The sequence below is a fragment of the Semicossyphus pulcher genome, unplaced genomic scaffold (assembly GCF_022749685.1).
Source record: "Semicossyphus pulcher isolate SPU_LCO1_2020_fin unplaced genomic scaffold, fSemPul1.0.p SCAF_7, whole genome shotgun sequence".
Taxonomy (NCBI): domain Eukaryota; kingdom Metazoa; phylum Chordata; class Actinopteri; order Labriformes; family Labridae; genus Semicossyphus; species Semicossyphus pulcher.
In genome coordinates this window covers 11,354,437-11,376,163 of record NW_027211748.1, presented here as the reverse complement: position 1 = coordinate 11,376,163, position 21,727 = coordinate 11,354,437, and the positions used below count along the sequence as shown (strand labels likewise).

The window sequence follows — 21,727 nt, the reverse complement described above, 5'->3', positions numbered from 1 at the left end:
AACAGTAAACAGGACACGAGAGCCCGCATTCAGAGCCAGGCCTGTGGCTTGTTTAACCATGAGCCTCGAGGCGAAGGGTACAGACCGAGGGCATTTAAGGGTGTGAAAGGCAACATCATAAGTTACTCTTATAACGTGCATCACACCACTGTATAAACATATGGACAACATGACAGCTCCCTAAAAGTGAAGCCAAAACATTTTGAGCGCCCACTGCTGACTGGCTGCAGTATAGGTCATAAAGCCCGCCTCCTCCATGTTAACAGATGGGACATGAGTCAAACTATAAAATCAAAATACACGACAAATATGTCAGTCATTATAGTTAGTTTTTATCATGCTGATTTACGTCCAAATGTTCATTTTTCTGACAAGTTTAGTTTTAATTAATTATGTGATGCTTTAAAAAGGATGATTGACAGCTCTATTGACAAATCCGGCTGTTGCAGTTGATCTGTAGAGCAGAGGAGGAACAGCGAGAGGAGATGTAACTAAAACAAACACTACAGTCATTGAAGTTTCCACATCTGTGAACGTCTGCTTCAGACCAACACAAGAAGCTGTTCTGCTGTTGTGAGTAAACAGTAATCTACTACGGCTGAACAAACAAAGAAAAGATCGATGACTGCAGGTACAACTTCAAAAATAAGAGGAGTCCTGAATGAGAACAGAAAGTGGTAGATGTTAGACCTGTCTCTGCTTGTGCTGAAATCTTCCTGCTGACTTTGCTCCCCTTCATGGCCCAGATGTAGACCGTGTAGAGGACCCCAGGCCTCAGGCCGGTCAGCATGTATGAAGAAATGTCCGACCCAAGTGGGATCTCCTCACTTGAGCCCTCAGAGGAGCTGTACGTTAGGATGTAGCCATCAATATCTGCCTCTGGGTGTTCCCAGGACACCCTGAAGCTGGACTCTGTTTCATCTTGGGTCAAGGCGTTAGAGGGAGCGTCCAGCTCTGCATGGGGAGTTATGGTTAGTATAGACGACTAAAGGACATCACTACATCAGGGCAAACATGACAACAACCACACACAGCTGATCCACATCAGTGTGATGCAGAGTTTAGAAACGTCAAACCTGGATCAATGAGTTGGACGCTGTTTTTTTGGGGTCATTTTATGATGATTGGTTTACAAACGTGAAAATATTTTATTACCCAAAAGAATCCTGCAGAATTTAAAAGTTTACTCTGTTCAGGTTTTCAATCCAAGTTTGACGTCACATTACTTTGTTAAGTCAGAAGTTCAATGAGTAGACTATGAGCTATGTTAATAAAGGAACATGCAAACTAGTGTTTCAAACAGCAGCTGGTGACACTGACATGTTCATTGTCACAGTTTAACCACTGATGAAAGCTTTTGCATTTGCAGTATATAGTATTATTATGGACTGGGTGTCTGTGGCGACATATGCAGAAAAAATCACAAGTGGAAGGGAAGTGTGCTTCTGCAATTGTTGTATATTGCCATTAGATGGCGCCCAAGAGAATGAAACTGAAATCATTAGAGTGTCAGTTTAACTACGCCGACATGACGGATCTTTGACTTTTTTTCACCAGTAAGTTAAGTGTGTGTTTTGGTTAGTGGAAGTGGCTACTGCGGCTCCACCCGCTGATCTCTACTGTGCAGCTCCGGCTCCAAATGACATCACCAGCACAAGATGGCAGCGCCCATCTCAGGGGGTATTTTGGCTTCAATTTTGCAAAATGACAGCACATGGAGACACGTCATCCATCTTTATATACAGTCATTGCATCACACTGGTGGATTCATCAGCACATTTGGCACTCAGGGTTTATCTGGAGAGGCCTGGTATCAAACATATAAAATCTGAACTCTGCACAGAATCTTCTTGTATCCATGTATCAGCTCTGCACAGGACAGACTCTGTCACAGAAGCAGCTCTAAGGAGCTGTGGTTAGAAGGTGAAGAGTGGACTTCCTGTGTCTTTCCAAGTCTTTGTGTCTTGTCCTATTTAGATCATAAGGCAGCTGCTCAAAGAATCCAGGTAGATTGGGATGTTGAGGAGAACAACTAAACATCTGTGGTCACAAACATTGTAAGGTACATGTTACTGAAATGAATATATTGTTGGCTTCTAGAGGCTCGCATGACAAAGTAAAGACTCTGTTGACTTGAGAAGAACTTTGAACGCAGCAGCTGCTCTTCCACATTAGCAGGTCTGTTTTTTGGAAGGAGGGACCTTGAGAGTCTTCATATGCTCCAGGCATGACTGACTGAGGGCAGACTGCAGGGCAGACCCAGAGCATGTTAGAGGAACTACACCTCAGAGCTGGCAGGAAGCTGCTCAGGAAGAGCAGAATTAAGTAATGGAGAAAAAAATGTCTGGACTGCTTTGCTCGCCGTGACCCGCATAAGAAGTCTGCAAGTAGATGGATGAAGTGAGGGAGGGATATATCGGAAACCTCCTTTAAACAAACACGCTGTTTCTGAGTGTTCTACCATGTGAGCGAGGCATTTGTCTTTAGGGTTTAAAAAAACGTGTGTTTATGGGGTTTCAAAATAATCAGTGCATGTAATTGGGTTTAACAGAAAAGGGTAGATGTAAGACCTGTCTCAGCTTGTGTCGAGATCTTCCTGCTTGTTTTGTTTCCTTTGGTGGCCCAGATGTAGACTGTGTAGAGGACCCCAGGCCTTAAACCTGTCAGGATGTAAGAGGTCGTGTCCGACCCGAGTGGGATCACAATGTCGCCCTCAGAGGAGCTGTGGGTTAGCATGTAACCGTCTATATCGGCCCGGACTGGATCCCAGGACACGCTGAAGCTGGACTCTGTTTCATCTTGAGCTGAGAGGTTAGCAGGAGCATCCAGGTCTAGAGGAAGATGTTAGTAGAGGATATTAATACACTACTGATGCAAACCATGATATTAAGAGCTGGTCTCATGACATGCTGAGGCTGGACTCTGCTTCACCTTTGGCCAACGTCTTAGAAAATCTACTTCTACACATTACGTTCTTCTAATTGACAGATTGCTAGATGGTTGAAACCATAATATTGCATGTTGGTCATGTCTCGAGAAAAAAATAAAGAGGTTTAAAAAATGTATTTTTCCTTTGAAATAGTCAAACAATCAGCCGAAACATGCTTGTGCATGCAGGTGAGCGTTTAACCCCTAATGTGGCTTTAGCTGGTCAGGTAATTAGGAGTCCTGGATGAGAACAGAAAGTGGTAGATGTTAGACCTGTCTCTGCTTGTGCTGAAATCTTCCTGCTGACTTTGCTCCCCTTGATGGCCCAGATGTAGACCGTGTAGAGGACCCCAGGCCTCAGGCCGGTCAGCATGTATGAAGAAATGTCCGACCCGAGTGGGATCTCCTCACTTGAGCCCTCAGAGGAGCTGTAGGTTAGGATGTAGCCATCAATGTCTGCCTCTGGGTGTTCCCAGGACACCCTGAAGCTGGACTCTGTTTCATCTTGGGTCAAGGCGTTAGAGGGAGCGTCCAGCTCTGCATGGGGAGTTATGGTTAGTATAGACGACTAAAGGACATCACTACATCCAGTGCAAACATGACAACAACCACACACAGCTGATCCACATCAGAGTGATGCAGAGTTTAGAAACGTCAAACCTGGATCAATGAGTTGGACGCTGTTTTTTTGGGGTCATTTTATGATGATTGGTTTACAAACGTGAAAATATTTTATTACCCAAAAGAATCCTGCAGAATTTAAAAGTTTACTCTGTTCAGGTTTTCAATCCAAGTTTGACGTCACATTACTTTGTTAAGTCAGAAGTGCTACTAGAAGTTCAATGAGTAGACTATGAGCTATGTTAATAAAGGAACATGCAAACAGCAGCTGGTGACACTGACATGATCATTGTCACAGTTTAACCACTGATGAAAGCTTTTGCATTTGCAGTATATAGTATTTTTATGGACTGGGTGTCTGTAGCGACATATGCAGAAAAAGTCACAAGTGGAAGGGAAGTGTGCTTCTGCAATTGTTGTATATTGCCATTAGATGGCGCCCAAGAGAATGAAACTGAAATCATTAGAGTGTCAGTTTAACTACGCCGACATGACGGCTCTTTGACTTTTTTTCACCGGTAAGTAAAGTGTGTGTTTTGGTTAGTGGAAGTGGCTACTGCGGCTCCACCTGCTGATCTCTACTCCAAATGACGTCACCAGCACAAGATGGCCGCACCCATCTCAGGGGGTATTTTGGCTTCAATTTTATACAATGAGAGCAGATGGAGACACGTCATCCATCTTTATATACAGTCATTGCATCACACTGGTGGATTCATCAGAACATTTGGCACCCAGGGTGTTCTGGAGAGGCCTGGTATCACAAATATAAAATCTGAACTCTGCACAGAATCTTCTTGTATCCATGTATCAGCTCTGCACAGGACAGACTCTGTCACAGAAGCAGCTGCAAGGAGCTGTGGTTAGAAGGTGAAGAGTGGACTTCCTGTGTCTTTCCAAGTCTTTGTGTCTTGTCCTATTCAGGTCATAAGGCAGCTGCTCAAAGAATCCAGGTAGATTGGGATGTTGAGGAGAACAACTAAACATCTGTGGTCACAAACATTGTAAGGTACGTGTTACTGAAATTAATATATTGTTGGCTTCTAGAGGCTCGGATGACAAAGTAAAGACTCTGTTGACTTGAGAAGAACTTTGAACGCAGCAGCTGCTCTTCCACATTAGCAGGTCTGTTTTTTGGAAGGAGGGACCTTGAGAGTCTTCATATGCTCCAGGCATGACTGACTGAGGGCAGACTGCAGGGCAGACCCAGAGCATGTTAGAGGAACTACACCTCAGAGCTGGCAGGAAGCTGCTCAGGAAGAGCAGAATTAAGTAATGGAGAAAAAAATGTCTGAGCTGCTTTGCTCGCCGTGACCCGCATAAGAAGTTGGCAAGTAGATGGATGAAGTGAGGGAGGGATATATCGGAAACCTCCTTTAAACAAACACGCTGTTTCTGAGTGTTCTAACATGTGAGCGAGGCATTTGTCTTTAGGGTTTAAAAAACATGTGTTTATGGGGTTTCAAAATAATCAGTGCATGTAATTGGGTTTAACAGAAAAGGGTAGATGTAAGACCTGTCTCAGCTTGTGTCGAGATCTTCCTGCTTATTTTGTTTCCTTTGGTGGCCCAGATGTAGACTGTGTAGAGGACCCCAGGCCTTAAACCTGTCAGGATGTAAGAGGTCGTGTCCGACCCGAGTGGGATCACAATGTCGCCCTCAGAGGAGCTGTGGGTTAGCATGTAACCGTCTATATCGCCCCGGACTGGATCCCAGGACACGCTGAAGCTGGACTCTGTTTCATCCTGAGCTGAGAGGTTAGCAGGAGCATCCAGGTCTAGAGGAAGATGTTAGTAGAGGATATTAATACACTACTGATGCAAACCATGATATTAAGAGCTGGTCTCATGACATGCTGAGGCTGGACTCTGCTTCACCTTTGGCCAACGTCTTAGAAAATCTACTTCTACACATTACGTTCTTCTAATTGACAGATTGCTCAATGGTTGAAACCATAATCTTGCATGTTGGTCATGTCTCGAGAAAAAAATAAAGAGGTTTAAAAAATGTATTTTTCCTTTGAAATAGTCAAACAATCAGCCGAAACATGCTTGTGCATGCAGGTGAGCGTTTAACCCCTAATGTGGCTTTAGCTGGTCAGGTAATTAGGAGTCCTGGATGAGAACAGAAAGTGGTAGATGTTAGACCTGTCTCTGCTTGTGCTGAAATCTTCCTGCTGACTTTGCTCCCCTTGATGGCCCAGATGTAGACCGTGTAGAGGACCCCAGGCCTCAGGCCGGTCAGCATGTATGAAGAAATGTCCGACCCGAGTGGGATCTCCTCACTTGAGCCCTCAGAGGAGCTGTAGGTTAGGATGTAGCCATCAATGTCTGCCTCTGGGTGTTCCCAGGACACCCTGAAGCTGGACTCTGTTTCATCTTGGGTCAAGGCGTTAGAGGGAGTGTCCAGCTCTGCATGGGGAGTTATGGTTAGTATAGACGACTAAAGGACATCACTACATCCAGTGCAAACATGACAACAACCACACACAGCTGATCCACATCAGAGTGATGCAGAGTTTAGAAACGTCAAACCTGGATCAATGAGTTGGACGCTGTTTTTTTGGGTCATTTTATGATGATTGGTTTACAAACGTGAAAATATTTTATCACCCAAAAGAATCCTGCAGAATTTAAAAGTTTACTCTGTTCAGGTTTTCAATCCAAGTTTGACGTCACATTACTTTGTTAAGTCAGAAGTTCAATCAGTAGACTATGAGCTATGTTAATAAAGGAACATGCAAACTAGTGTTGCAGACAGCAGCTGGTGACACTGACATGATCATTGTCACAGTTTAACCACTGATGAAAACTTTTGCATTTGCAGTATATAGTATTATTATGGACTGGGTGTCTGTAGCGACATATGCAGAAAAAATCACAAGTGGAAGGGAAGTGTGCTTCTGCAATTGTTGTATATTGCCATTAGGTGGCGCCCAAGAGAATGAAACTGAAATCATTAGAGTGTCAGTTTAAGTACGCCGACATGACGGATCTTTGCTATTTATTCAGTAAGTTAAGTGTGTGTTTTGGTTAGTGGAAGTGGCTTCTGCGGCTCCACCTGCTGATCTCTACTGTGCAGCTCCGACTCCAAATGGCATCACCAGCACAAGATGGCAGCGCCCATCTCGGGGGGTATTTTGGCTTCAATTTTGTACAATGAGAGCAGATGGAGACATGTCATCCATCTTTATATACAGTCATTGCATCACACTGGTAGATTCATCAGAACATTTGGCTCTCAGGGTTTTCTGGAGAGGCCTGGTATCAAAATATAAAATCTGAACTCTGCACAGAATCTTCTTGTATCCATGTATCAGCTCTGCACAGGACAGACTCTGTCACAGAAGCAGCTGCAAGGAGCTGTGGTTAGAAGGTGAAGAGTGGACTTCCTGTGTCTTTCCAAGTCTTTGTGTCTTGTCCTATTTAGATCATAATGCAGCTGCTCAAAGAATCCAGGTAGATTGGGATGTTGAGGAGAACAACTAAACATCTGTGGTCACAAACATTGTAAGGTACGTGTTACTGAAATTAATATATTGTTGGCTTCTAGAGGCTCGCATGACAAAGTAAAGACTCTCTTGACTTGAGAAGAACTTTGAACGCAGCAGCTGCTCTTCCACATTAGCAGGTCTGTTTTTTGGAAGGAGGGACCTTGAGAGTCTTCATATGCTCCAGGCATGACTGACTGAGGGCAGACTGCAGGGCAGACCCAGAGCATGTTAGAGGAACTACACCTCAGAGCTGGCAGGAAGCTGCTCAGGAAGAGCAGAATTAAGTAATGGAGCAAAAAATGTCTGGACTGCTTTGCTCGCCGTGACCCGCATAAGAAGTCTGCAAGTAGATGGATGAAGTGAGGGAGGGATATATCGGAAACCTCCTTTAAACAAACACGCTGATTCTGAGTGTTCTACCATGTGAGCGAGGCATTTGTCTTTAGGGTTTAAAAAACATGTGTTTATGGGGTTTCAAAATAATCAGTGCATGTAATTGGGTTTAACAGAAAAGGGTAGATGTAAGACCTGTCTCAGCTTGTGTCGAGATCTTCCTGCTTGTTTTGTTTCCTTTGGTGGCCCAGATGTAGACTGTGTAGAGGACCCCAGGCCTTAAACCTGTCAGGATGTAAGAGGTCGTGTCCGACCCGAGTGAGATCACACTGTCGCCCTCAGAGGAGCTGTGGGTTAGCATGTAACCGTCTATATCGCCCCGGACTGGATCCCAGGACACGCTGAAGCTGGACTCTGTTTCATCTTGAGCTGAGAGGTTAGCAGGAGCATCCAGGTCTAGAGGAAGATGTTAGTAGAGGATATTAATACACTACTGATGCAAACCATGATATTAAGAGCTGGTCTCATGACATGCTGAGGCTGGACTCTGCTTCACCTTTGGCCAACGTCTTAGAAAATCTACTTCTACACATTACGTTCTTCTAATTGCTCAATGGTTGAAACCATAATCTTTCATGTTGGTCATGTCTCTAGAAAAAATTAAAGAGGTTTAAAAAATTAATTTTTCCTTTGAAATAGTCAAACAATCAGCCTGAACATGCTTGTGCATGCAGGTGAGCGTTTAACCCCTAATGTGGCTTTAGCTGGTCAGGTAATTAGGAGTCCTGGATGAGAACAGAAAGTGGTAGATGTTAGACCTGTCTCTGCTTGTGCTGAAATCTTCCTGCTGACTTTGCTCCCCTTGATGGCCCAGATGTAGACCGTGTAGAGGACCCCAGGCCTCAGGCCGGTCAGCATGTATGAAGAAATGTCCGACCCGAGTGGGATCTCCTCACTTGAGCCCTCAGAGGAGCTGTAGGTTAGGATGTAGCCATCAATATCTGCCTCTGGGTGTTCCCAGGACACCCTGAAGCTGGACTCTGTTTCATCTTGGGTCAAGGCGTTAGAGGGAGCGTCCAGCTCTGCATGGGGAGTTATGGTTAGTATAGACGACTAAAGGACATCACTACATCCAGTGCAAACATGACAACAACCACACACAGCTGATCCACATCAGAGTGATGCAGAGTTTAGAAACGTCAAACCTGGATCAATGAGTTGGACGCGGTTTTTTTGGGGTCATTTTATGATGATTGGTTTACAAACGTGAAAATATTTGATTACCCAAAAGAATCCTGCAGAATTTAAAAGTTTACTCTGTTCAGGTTTTCAATCCAAGTTTGACGTCACATTACTTTGTTAAGTCAGAAGTGCTACTAGAAGTTCAATGAGTAGACTATGAGCTATGTTAATAAAGGAACATGCAAACTAGTGTTGCAAACAGCAGCTGGTGACACTGACATCATCATTGTCACAGTTTAACCCATTATGTTATTTGATGCAGCATTGCTGGTTTGGCTTCTGTATCTTGTGTCCTCTCTGCTTTATATCACACTGAATGTTTGTATCCTCAAAATAAAGTTTGAAGCCACTTCAGACGTTTACCGCCGTGTGCACGCCTGCCGGTTGATGTATGAGTGAGATTATTGGAGCTAACGTGTCTGCTTCCCTCGTCTAAAGGCAGCAGGGAAATCTGAAAACCGACACTGAGTGAAAAAAACGTAAAAAATAGAAAAACTAATAGAAAACGACATCAGGTGAGTTTAGCAACACAGCAAGTCAAAAAATTTTTTTTAAACCTATTTGGCTGCACACCAACATCAAAAACACACGCATACACATATTTGAACATTCCATACGCCGGCAAAAGCTCACTCATCTGCAATTACTAATACATGATGATCAGATATTAAAGTGTGGATTGATTTGCTGCTCTTACACTGTATCCGTGACCATAATAAACACCTAAAATGTTCGTATTTAATAGTCACATCGACACAAAAATAAGAACTTTCTCTTTCTTTACGGCTCAGTTTGTAAATGTCCTAAAATATTTGGCTCCATGTGTTCAACTCAACATTTAAGACAATTTGGATATCTGCCAGTCACTTCTCAAACGCGTTCTCCCGCTGCCTTTCTTCAGTGACATAAAAGCGAGCAGACAGCAACAGCTGCTGAACTTCACGGCAGCAAAGATTAAGAGACGGGAGAACACAGGAGAAACTAAATAGCTGGCTTTTTGGAATAAGCAAAATTGGCTCCTCTCAAAGTTCTTTGAAACATTCAGCCCGAGGCTGCGCTAAACCTTTAAATGAGGTGTCCAGCCTCATTATGTTAAATTGCCTTTTTTCAGTCAGAGTTCAGGTTTCCCTCTTGGGCACTTCTGGAAAGAAGGTTTAGTTTGCTAAGTGTTTAACGTCTTTTGTGATGCTTTTGCCACCACAGAAGAGACGAGGAAATGGTGCCGAAACCGTCACGCAAAAGATCAAAAGGAGATGATTGGTGGATTGTACATGAGGACTGTTCGAGGTAGGAGCTTGCACAAAGACGCTTCAGAAAAAGAGACTTAAAATTGTTTGCTTTCACTGTCAAGAAGAAAGAAAGAAAAGAAAAAAACTGCCAGGGAACACCTGAGATATCTGACAATCACAGGTCACAGTGTGTACGCAGAATGAAAAGTTGACACACGTGTTACCATTGTGTACTTCTGTTGACTTCATATCAAACACTTTAAATGTGTTTATCCAGCATTTATCTGAAGCTCTTTAACTGTGAACCCAAACAAATGTTACCTGTTTCGGCTTCTGTTGAACTCTTCCTGCTCACTCTGTCTCCCTTGTAGGCCCAGATGTACACGGTGTGGACGACTCCGGGCCTCAAGCCAACCAGCCTGTACGAGGTCCTGTCACGGCCTACGGGGATGTCTGCACTGGAGCCCGCAGCAGTGGTGTAGCTCAGCATGTAGCCATCTATATCTGCCTGGACTCGATCCCATGAAACAGTCGCAGTGTCCTCGGTTACTACAGTGGTGACCAGGTTGGAGGGAGAATCGATGTCTAAAGAAGAAGATGTAAAAGGAAGTGAGGATTTTCTGCTTTTCAATGAGTCCATCCACATTAACTAAGCTGTCAGTCGAGGTAGAAGCATGAAATAACTGCAGACAGGGTACTGGAAACTAAGAGATTATATTTACAGAAACAAGACCAGCATGAAAAGAATACATAAAATAAAAAAGGAACAACTGGGTATTAAATTGAAAAAGCCACACAACTGGAAACTTCACCTATCAGTAGGAGTGAGAAGCACAGTTTAACAGATGATTTACATGCAGCTTCATAAGGTTTCTTAAGCGATCATTTTAATGACTCCGATGTTCCCTCTCCTCTAAGGAGCGTGGCTGTTCTCGCACATTACTTCTGCATGTTACAGATTTAGAGTTTCTTTGAAACTCCAAAACAAAGCAAACAAATCCTCTAAATAAAACAACCAAAAACAATCTTTGCTCATTCTCTTTTGATTAACACACAGAGGGATTCTCTGAACAGAACATTGTTTTTCTGTGCTTTCCCAAACTGTAACGATTCACTGTTCAAAAATAAAATTGTTTTATGATGTGACAGAACTATGGTTAAGATAACTTAAGGGAAGCTGGTGTTCAGGTTAGAGTGAATACTTTGTTAAAATCAGGGGAGCTTTGTTCTCTTGGTTACAATAATAAACACATGGTTAAGATTTTGGAATGATGTGTTCCTGCTTTAAACAATCAAAGCAAAAAACACAACATTAGCTGTTAATTGGACACAGGAAGCAACCAGCAGCCTCCTTAATGTTTGAGTTTTTGTAGAAGAATCCTTCCTCCCTCTGCGGACATTGCTCTGCAACAACATCACCTAAGTTCCTCCTTTGCTCTACGACATTTAGAGGACTTGTTGCTTTGGTAATCTTTTGGGAGGAAGGTACCAAAGAAACTGCAATGAGCTTTACTTAAATGGCATGGGGAAGTGTTTATTGAAACTGTGTAATGTATGATTTGGATAAAGAACGTTTGACTCGGCTCGAGAAATTAATTTAGTTTAAGGAAGGAGCAAGTGAGGAGAGTTCAAATCAGAACCAGCGACAGCAGCATGTGGCAGCTAACCCCTCGATCCCACAGGATCCGTCTGCGCCGCGTTTCTGATCCGTCAACGGCGCGAGCCCTCGCCCACAGGAAGCATGTCTGGTCCGCAGCGCAGCGAAGTGCTGGCCCAAGTAGCTGGATTCGCGAGATCACAAGATCGCGGGAGAACTATATTATCGCGCGAGAATTGAGAACACACAAACTACAGTTCAGTTTGCACATCCGAGGTTGATTATCTGCTCATTTGGAGATCATTCTGTGACTTTTGTGCTTCAACCATGGAGGAGTACACTACTTAATCAAAAATGTTCTTTTTTCCAGATTTCAGTGAGTTGATCTTAAAATAAACGGAAAAAACGGGAGTGTGTACCGGTCTGAACGTGGTGTTTTATTTTGAAATGACCGGATGCTGTATGCTGTTTTCGTGTGCGACTTCCTGTTTGGAACGATCTGCTCTGTTGAGCTTGACGCGTGTTTGAAGCGACCTCCGTCAAAAATGGACCTGGCGCGTATATTTAGCGGAACAGAGCGGAGACAAGCTTCTGGGACGCGCCGGAGACAGACCGCAGCGCTAGTGTGGAATCACGATCATTGACTTGAATGGGCGCGATCGACTCCGGAGTCGTGTGGAATCCAGGGGTAAGAGTGAGCTGTAGTCTGCAGCAGTGTCTCGCAAAAAAAAACCTGGACAGCACTTTGCAGAAATGTCACAGATTGTTTTATAAGATGACAAAGGATGTTTCACTTTACTTTTCCAATACAATTGAATGCAAGCTTATGATGCATGGACACCGAAGATGAATTTTAGTCTGGCTCTGTGAAGCTCTTCAAAAGAACATCACCAGCGCACAAGCCAACCCGCAGCCTCGTCCTGCTCACTGACTTCCACAGGATGAGCTGCGGTAGGAAGAGGACCCAGGAGCACAGCAGAGCACAGAGCCTGTGTCTGTAAAGTCAGCGAGCTCAAGGACTCACAGGAGACGTATGGAAGTCGCAGGCGGTGCAGTTGGTGGTGCATGAGCGCGAGCGGGTGTTAGCCTCTGTCGAGGGAATCTCCATGAAAGTGAAGAGAGAGGGAACAAGGAAGAGAGGGAGGGAAACAGAGAATAAAAGAGTCACAGAGGCACAGAGGAAGTGAAGGGAAATGTAAAAGCAATCATCATTTAGGATTATTCCTCTGTGGCAGCGGCTCAGTCGAGGTCAGTCTTGTGTCAGTGCACAGTCTGCATCATGAAAACTGATTTATGAAGCGTTCAGGAGAAGAAAGCAACTATGCAACTGTCTAACTCCATATCCCCTCTCCGCCTCTCCTCCTCTCTCCTGTTGTCACTTTGCCGTCCATGCTTAGTCCAGTTTCTTTGGATGCTAGACCTGAGACTTTCAACTGTCATTCATCTCTTTATACATTAAACGTCAACAGCAGCTAGTTTTACATATGAACCAATTATGTGTAACTAAATAGCCATGAAACGCTCCTTTCACACTGCATGTGCACATTCAATGCTGTCCATATGTGCAAAGGAGAATCTGGACGTTACTTATAACATTTCCTCCGTCCTACTCGTCTGCTGCAGCAGTATAAACCAATGGATAAGAGACAGGTAAGGGGGAATTACTATCTCACAGTACAATGACAGTTTGAAATCAGCGCTGACACACACATCTCTAATAGGGCCTCTGGTTGGGGGAAAGTTAGGAACACAGCCTCTGATTGGTCAATCAACTCATCACAAGGAATCAGGAAGTGGCTAATTAGACAACAAACCCTTTCACGTATGCACAGATTAATAATCACAAGATGGCATCAAGTGTTAGAGTCTCCATAAAGAGGCTGTAGTTCAAGGCCGGATAAGGAAGCTCGTGAAAGAAAGACGATCACGCCGGAGCCTCGTTAGAACAGATCAGCATAACCAAAGATAGAAAAGGAACAATTAAAGAAACCCTCAATATTTATACAACATTGCAGACCGATGGGGATCAGCTTCTTGAATATCAAAGAAGTAAGTTTGGTGACGTAAATGACTTCGCGCACGCGGGGAAAAAGGAGGATTGGTCAAATTTGCAGGAAAAGTTGCGGCAATTGATTGAATTTGCATGATTTTGCAGGAACGCAACTTTGCAACTTCCTGGGGGAGGGATCTGCTGATCACATTAATGATTTCTCTTGTAGTCTAAAGATTTAAAAAGTAGTGAAACACAATTTCCCAGAGTGCAATAGCAACATTTTGATGACGACAACGGCGACTAACCCTAACCCTAACCCAACAACACTTCATGTATTATCATTAATAACAAAGAAACGCAGCACATCTTGACCTTTAAATGTTTAATCGGGCGAATGTTTGACTTATGTCCTGGTAAAATGACTTCCCTCTTTATTGACTAATCTATTAATCCACTGATTGTCTTCACCTTTGTTTTGATACATTGTGTGTCGTGCTGAACGTTCACACAGACTTTGTAGTGAGGGTAAAACCATAATGTGTTTTCATCTTGTTCCTTGGCAGCAGCTCGGTGTGTGCTGGTTGTCACACATACTTGTAGTAATTTGATTTCAGTGGCACAAGCAGCGGTTTTAGGATTTAATTTGAAAATTGCACATGTAGCTGTCCAAAGTCAATTTAAGTTAGCTAAGGCTAAACTGCACCGTGCCATGCCGTCCACATAAAGAGAAACAGTCTAATCACCAAACTGTATGGTTTTCCTGTACATCCAGAAATAGTGCATCTAGCAGAGATTTGGAAACAGGCCTGAAAGACCTTTTATTACAACACTGCTTTATTACACTCAGTCTGAAAATGCTTAACCCTGATTTTCTGAATCATTTATTCCGCACTTTTTGTTTGTGAGACATAAGTCAGAGCGATCTCAGTCCAATACAAGTAAATTAAAGGGTTTCGAAATTGATTTACCAGCATCAAAAAGCATCTGACGTTTACTTTGAATGAAAGTCTGCTTTTGATTTCCATCCATCACTACGAATTAACTTAAATTGTTATTTGCTTTGTAACCGTCTGAACAAAGCTTGTATTTGACAATGTCCTGTTCTCCTCCAAAACAACTGTTTCTTTCTGCCTCTTCTCTGTTATTTTGTCCCCACTTCCTTTTCTTGTAGGCGGTTCAGCCGCTGTCTGGCTGTCTGATGTGTTCAATGTGTTATTAGAACTTTTTTTCCCAAGCACTACTACTTTCCTGCATTTGTTCTGAAGTTACATTGTATGATGGATCCACTTTCTCCAGACGTTCTGCCCCACTAGCCGCGCAGCGACAGTGGCTACCGGGCCCATGAACATGAGCTGTGGCCTCAGCCATTTGGAAAACCACTTATCCCTTATGGTCGGCATGTTCAGCAGACGCATGGACCACAAGGGGCACAGCAACAGGGCGTCTTTCATCATTTACAGCCTCACAGCTTCACAGCCTCACCGTGCAGGGGGAACCATACAGTAACGGTGGGTCTGCAGATCAGGCAGAGAGAAAGAGTTTCCTGGCTAACTGTTTTTTTTATGTTTCTCAAACTATGTATCTGTCCCATAAGCAGCTCACAATTCTTTGTACTGTATGATATGGATGATGTCCCTTTTTCCTCTCATAATCCATTCACTTAATTTAAAATAAGTTTCTCTTCTATCATTCAAACGTAAAACGTGAAATATTAGATGTGACACATCAGCAACTACAGCCTGGCCTCAGCATAGCCAGGGCTCACCCAGACAACCCTGATGGACAGCGACTAAGCAGACTGGTTGCTCCCACCGGACCACACGAGGTGCTATAGCGTGTCCGGATAACGTCAAGACTAAACATTCAACTCTCCTGCCAAACACAAGTCCATCTGCTTTTAGTTATCCAGGCCTCTGATGTGACATTATTGAATCTGATTCAGCAGCAGCCGTGGTATGTTGTGTTTATACGCCTGATCAATTTTTGGCAGGTTAGTGACTATGAAACGTCTGCTCCAAGCACAGGGTCTGTGTTCTCCTAAATGTTAGCTGTCATTGAGTCATACTCAGAAACTGATGGCAGTTAGAGGATGTAATGTAGCCACCCACAGAATCACACACACACACACACACACACACACACACACACACACACACATACACACACGCACACATACAGAATCACACACACATGCATACTTTTCTACCTTACCAACAGTGGACAATCATGCCACACTGCTACACCAAGAAGGGACCTAAAAGTGTCCCCTGTTGGCCCGGTAGACCCCTGTTGGTGAATGTGTATAAACGCCAAAGTCAACTGTTATGAAGGTAAACAAGTACACACACACACACACACACAAACACGCACATACTTTCCTACCTTACCAACAGTAGACTATCATGCTACACTGAATACAAATTGAAGGGACCTAAAAAATGTCTAGTGTTGGCCGGGTGGTCTCCTGTTGATAATGTTTAACAACGTCACAGTCCACTCATATGAGGGTACACAAGTACACTCTCACGCACACACACACGCACACATAGAGAGAGCATCTAATTTCTTGCTGTAACCATATCACATGCTGTCTTATTTTTCTTTGCTGCGCTAAGCTCAGTTTTTTAAAATGCGTGTCTTTTGTACATTTCCTACGTATGTTCTTTTTATGTATTACTTCCTATGACCAAACCGGCCCCAAGGCAAGCAACAAGTTAGGTGAGATAACAGGTGAGTGTGCTCCATGTTGCACCTCACCAGTCATCAGAAAACCAGCACCTTCTTGGTGGCAAGCAGAGCTGAGGACTATCCTCCTCAATCACCTCTAAGCCTTTTCCTGAAACACCGAAAATGAAGGATTGTAGCTACTGAGGTGGAGACAAGCCACAGTCTGTCTGGTGAAGATTAGCACCTCACACATACACACAGATGCAATTACTACATGAGTAGGTAACAAACTCACAGAGAGAAAAAAGATTAGTAGCGACAGGGGCCCTTGAGTACCTGACTGGCTGCAAAAGAAGAGAGGTGAGTGCTGAAATCAGCTAGCTAACACTGAGGACTAAAAACCGTTAAATTGGCTTCCTCAGGGACTGAGAGACGGGGAGCCATCAAACTGGAGACATAGCGTGGATGAGAGTGAAGGTGAAGGAGGAAAGAAAGGAAGGGCGACAGAAAGGAAAGCAAATAACAAGAACAAATCAACAGAATAATGTGAATAGATGACAGGCTGTGCCCTTATGGACCACTTAACAGTCACTTAAATACTAACTTTAAAAACATTTCATCTTGTGACCAGCTGGAAAATAAATTCCTCCTCACATCCTAAAAAACCATGAACAAAGTGAGACTCATTGCCACACTGTTACAATCCAACATCACCAGATGGATTGCGTAACTCACAGCCCTTCTCACCTCAGTCATCAGGGAGCATCTTGTCGTCGCTACACTGTTCATATCATGTTTCCTCTCGGTGAACGGGCTCACCACAGCCATTAGGACCTGTCCAGACTGTTAGGCTGTAAATTCCTGCCTATCATTAACCTATAATCCTGCTCCTTGCTGGCTGTATTCATTAAACTATTACCGTTGGTTTTGTGTGGAAGGTAATACCAGGCTGTGTCATACAGCATGTGTGTGACAGATTATGTGTTTTTGCTATTAGGGTCTAACCGCTGGTGAATTATAGGTGGTTTGACAAGAGCTTAGATCTGATTTAATGCAATGAATATAAAACTAAGTGGAGTATAGATATCCTTTCTGTTTCTTTCATGTGTTTTACTTCAACAGTGGCTGATGTATCATTTTAAGTGTCAGCTAATTCAGGCACAGTCAGTGGTATAAATAAGTCTCATTGATTATCATCCAGCTCTCGTCCATTTGAGGAAAACTGGGTTAATTTCTTGCTCACTGATAATCACAGAATGTGTTGACTGACCTGTAGCACCAGTGACAGTAGAAGATTTCCCCTCATTGGTTCCTTTGATGGCCTGGACTGAGATCTGGTACTCTGTTCCTGGATATAGACCTGCAACAAAAACAGAATAGTATAGATGTAATGAACTGCAGCGTGTATCCCATTGTAACACTGTTTTTGAATGGTTCTCAACATAGGAGCCACCAAAAGGTCCCAAGTTGATTTAACTGATAAAAAAAGGCACTAAATATGTCTGCTACACATTTATACACACATATGTATTTGTTCTAACTGTTCTTCTTTGTGAAATACTGGGTAACTTTATTCTTGTGATGATTATCCTGATGATAAAATGTCTTAATAAGGCCATAACTTACAGTATGATGAAGCTTCTCAAGTAGACATTGAACAACTGCTCTATATTATTATTTGTGATGTAAAAATGTGCTGTAAATATATGATTACATATAAGATGTTCCACTTTTATATTAGAATCACCTGCTTTTATTTGACACCATTCTGTTTTATATTATATGTTGTTAATATGATCAAATTCAGATGTATTTACAAAGTGCATGTGTGTGCCTGGGTGCACATGTATGTATGTGTTTGTATATAAGAAAGTAATGATTCTAAAATGTTGCAATTTTAAAAGTTACAAACAGATTGCCAATAAAAGTCTTTAGGATAGACACTACATTAACAAAATAGAATAAAAAAACTAAAGAGCAAAGTATCAGTTCAGAAAAGAAAGGTGTATAATCACCTTTTTTCAAAAAATTTCAGCTGAATTACAGAATCCTATAAAAGCTTCCAGATATCGAAACAACAATTCAGAAATATAAGCATGGGGTTTATAGATGCATTTATGTCCTCTGTACAAACCTTTGTGTTTCGTCTGTTGCATCACTTACCCACTATAGTGTGTTTGGTGCGCGCCTCCTGGCTCATCCGTACGTTCTGCTCCTCCTCCTGTCCCGCCGGGTCGACGTGTCTCAGCCTGAAGTGATCCACCTCAACCGACGGGTTCTTCCAGTCCACGTCGATAGAGACTTCCGTCGTGCCAACAACTTTGATTTCATCGATAACTGTGACATCTGGGGAGGACACAAGACAACAACGTGGAACTGTTAGTACAGACATGACCCTTAAACCGGAAACCCTGCATGAACGCCCCTGTGATAACAAGCATCTGTCCTGCTCTGCTCCATCATGTCCTTGAGCTGGATGATTAATCACCTTCAGATTAAAAAGTGACCTAACTGGGGAGGGAATACAAGAATTTACCTTTTTGGCCTTAAAGGAAATATCATAACAATGATATTAGAATTAAAGTGCTTTGTTCTCATAAAAAAAACCCCCATAGTCTTTGTTCTACAACAAACTGTAATCTGATTTAAAGGCACGAAGTCTGCACACAAGTTTAGAGTAAGACTATATGATTTATTAGACAAAAATAACTTTTCTTTAATAAAAACGAAATGTTTAATTGATAAAAGAAAGGGTATAAATAAATGTGATTAATGTAAAATGGGAATATAGGCATTGATTGATAGCTCATCTTACACGATTCAGAAGAGAATCTAATTGAACTGCTTTAAAGGAGAAATTCTCCCCTGGAAAAAGTCACTGTCAGTCAAAGCTGGTGTCCTCTGTAATCGATAGAAGCAACAATATTTGAAATTGGCGCCATAGCTGTGGAGAAAGTTGTACAAACAGTTTGTGGTTTCACCCATTCTACATTCCTACAACACCCAGCATGCATTGCCCCCCTTCCTGTGAATACCAGAGGATCGTCTAAAAATCTAAAAAACCTGACGATGTTGAACGAGACATGACATCGAAGGCGGGCGTACTAGATTGAGGAAGTGTGGTTTAGCGAGCTCCCTGGCCTCCGCCAGATGACACGTTTTACGTAGTCGGGCGGAGGTTTTCAAGGACCCATTGGAGAAGCGGATAGCATAATGGCATTAGCTCCACATAATAGCATGATAGGACTGAGGTTGAAAATTGGCGAACTGGCCCTTTAATCCAGTGGGATCCGAGGAACCCAGGGGTCCTTGAGTGGTCTGCAGGGGTACCCATCAAATTGATTTCAATGTTACTCTTTCCATAAGTAACACAATGACAGAATATATGACAAAGTTGTAAATAGTTTGAAGCACTTTAAAGGGCACTAAAAGCTCTAAAGGATTTCAGTCAGATAACTCACGTTGTTTAGTTTGAAATGTTAAAATTATTGCAGCAGAACATAGCTTGTTTGGCGTCTGGGCTCCGACCTCATCACTCCTCGCTGATTTATTTTACATGCAGAAATTGAGGAGTGATGAGATAATATCTTAAACCCCCTATTCGGAGCCTACAGGTGGATGCTGGGGTGGTGGTGGGGCTGAAAGTAGGAGCGCAGTACTGGTGCAGGGCAGCGATGGCAAAGACAGAGCAGAGGGAGAGACAGGAAATCTTGCAGCTTAAATAGAGCGCCGATTGGGAGAAAGTGTTTGTCAGGTGATGTGGAAGTGACGTATATCAATTATTAAATCAGTGCAGCTCGAGTTGTCTGCCTGAACTAGCTCGCAGGCGTCGCCCCATTTCTCACACAAGCATAAATGTGCGTATGAAAGGAATAAAGCTACATACACATTCACAGATGAACATTAGCATAGCCAGGAGGATTACAGGATTTGCAGCACATGGTGAAATGAAACAGAACAAACAAAACATATGGTAACAAAAGAAATGGGACAGCATTTTTTTTATTGTGCTTCTCCTTGGGAAAAAGAGAAACATTCACATATGCGCTCTCTTGAAGTCGATCATCTTTTGAAGTTGAAAACTATGTGACCAGTGAAATGTCTGCCTCATGCTGCGCTCTCCTCACACCACCAAGAAGCCAGATGATGGCGTGTTTTCCCATGCCCTTATGGGAATGCCATGCTCTGTGAGGTTTTCCATCGCTAACCAGGCTAACCACACATTACAGTATAACTCAATCTCCCTCCGTCTGTCTGTCTGTCTGTCTGTCTCACTCCCACCAGTCCTGTCTGTTTCTCTTCACATCTGTCTCTACCACATCTGTGAGCAAGTTTGATTTCCATTAAACACATCCGTGGAGCCATTTCCTTGTAATTACCTTAAAATGTAATCGTTAACAAACCAGCGCTTAATGAAACACTTAGTATGTTCTTCTCGCATATACAGTAGATTCAAATACAGAAAGAACTACTAATTTTACGTAATCAACAGCGGGTTATTCAACATGTGAAGGACAGACTGTTGATCAAATCAGGATTCTTAATTTGCAACACCGCCTTCCTCCGAACAGTTAAGAGCTTCACATATTAGTGTTTTCATGCCTCGTCACACGTGAGGCATGAGCACATCAAACTTACCTCCAACCTCAAATGCGACCACTTAATCCACAGAAAATCTGACTAAATCCCCCAGACCCGCAGGCCCTACCTGGCCTTCCTGCCTCATGAGTCTTTAATAGGTCACATCTGCTTTTTCCTTAAACCACCGGAGCATTTAAAGGCAACATGCTGCTTCCAGCCTCATTCCTCTTCACCAGTAATTGTTCTCAATCTACGTCATGCTCGTTTAGTTAAAGGAGGCACACGTTTTGAAAGCCTAATTTTTGTGTTTTCAGCCCTGACCCCAGCAGCCCGAGCTCACCTGTGGTAGCTTCGATCATGTCCGCTTTACTTTGGATTTCTTTGATGACAGCATACACCTGGACGATGTAGGTGACCCCCGGAGACAGGCCTGTGATGAGGTGCGAGTTCTCTGACTTGGGAACCCGAACCTACGATACAATCAGTTGAAAAGTTTTAAAATGTTACAGAAAACATGGTTCCACACTGTGTATGACTGCTAAATAAACCTACCTGCCGCATGGCGCTCTCATCGTCTTCGGGATGATATGTCAAAACGTAATACTCTGCTCCAGGAACTGACTCCCACTCGACCAGGAGAGAGACGTCAGTCACCTGGACCAACCGCAGACCCTGAGGGCCGAGCACTGAGAGAGAGAGAGAGAGAGACAGAAGGACAATGTTTAATAGAGGTGTAAGCACATTTTTATACATCTTCTATTACTAATGACTTACTCATACCCCTCGTCCTTTTCTCTCTGTCAGGCGTTTTGTGTTTCACCCTCATCCAGTACATTTACATAAAGGCGCTGAAAAATTACTTTCATGGTAACACTCCACTTGGTAATCCCCAATGTATTATTTATAATCAGTAAACATGTGATAACATGTGATTACAACTTCTCTAATAAAGAAACATTTTATATCGTCTGTGTTTTACAATATTGTCAATCATTATTTGGTTATAAATCTTACTCCACTTATTGGTCGGACTTACCGTTGTC

The 21,727-nt window shown here is 43.0% G+C and overlaps 1 protein-coding gene across 1 annotated transcript in view; it reads right to left on the bottom strand.

The window, feature by feature from the left end:
• tnn (tenascin N) overlaps nucleotides 1–21,727 on the bottom strand; it is a 42,629-nt gene that overhangs the window by 8,065 nt on the left and 12,837 nt on the right. Inside the window, exons 5-11 of the mRNA XM_069684854.1 lie at nucleotides 21,237–21,370; nucleotides 21,025–21,154; nucleotides 18,267–18,449; nucleotides 17,374–17,463; nucleotides 10,168–10,431; nucleotides 2,571–2,831; nucleotides 691–954 (exon numbers count right to left, since the gene is read on the bottom strand). Coding sequence (XP_069540955.1) covers nucleotides 691–954; nucleotides 2,571–2,831; nucleotides 10,168–10,431; nucleotides 17,374–17,463; nucleotides 18,267–18,449; nucleotides 21,025–21,154; nucleotides 21,237–21,370 — 1,326 coding nt within the window. The remainder of the gene's footprint in view (nucleotides 1–690; nucleotides 955–2,570; nucleotides 2,832–10,167; nucleotides 10,432–17,373; nucleotides 17,464–18,266; nucleotides 18,450–21,024; nucleotides 21,155–21,236; nucleotides 21,371–21,727) is intronic.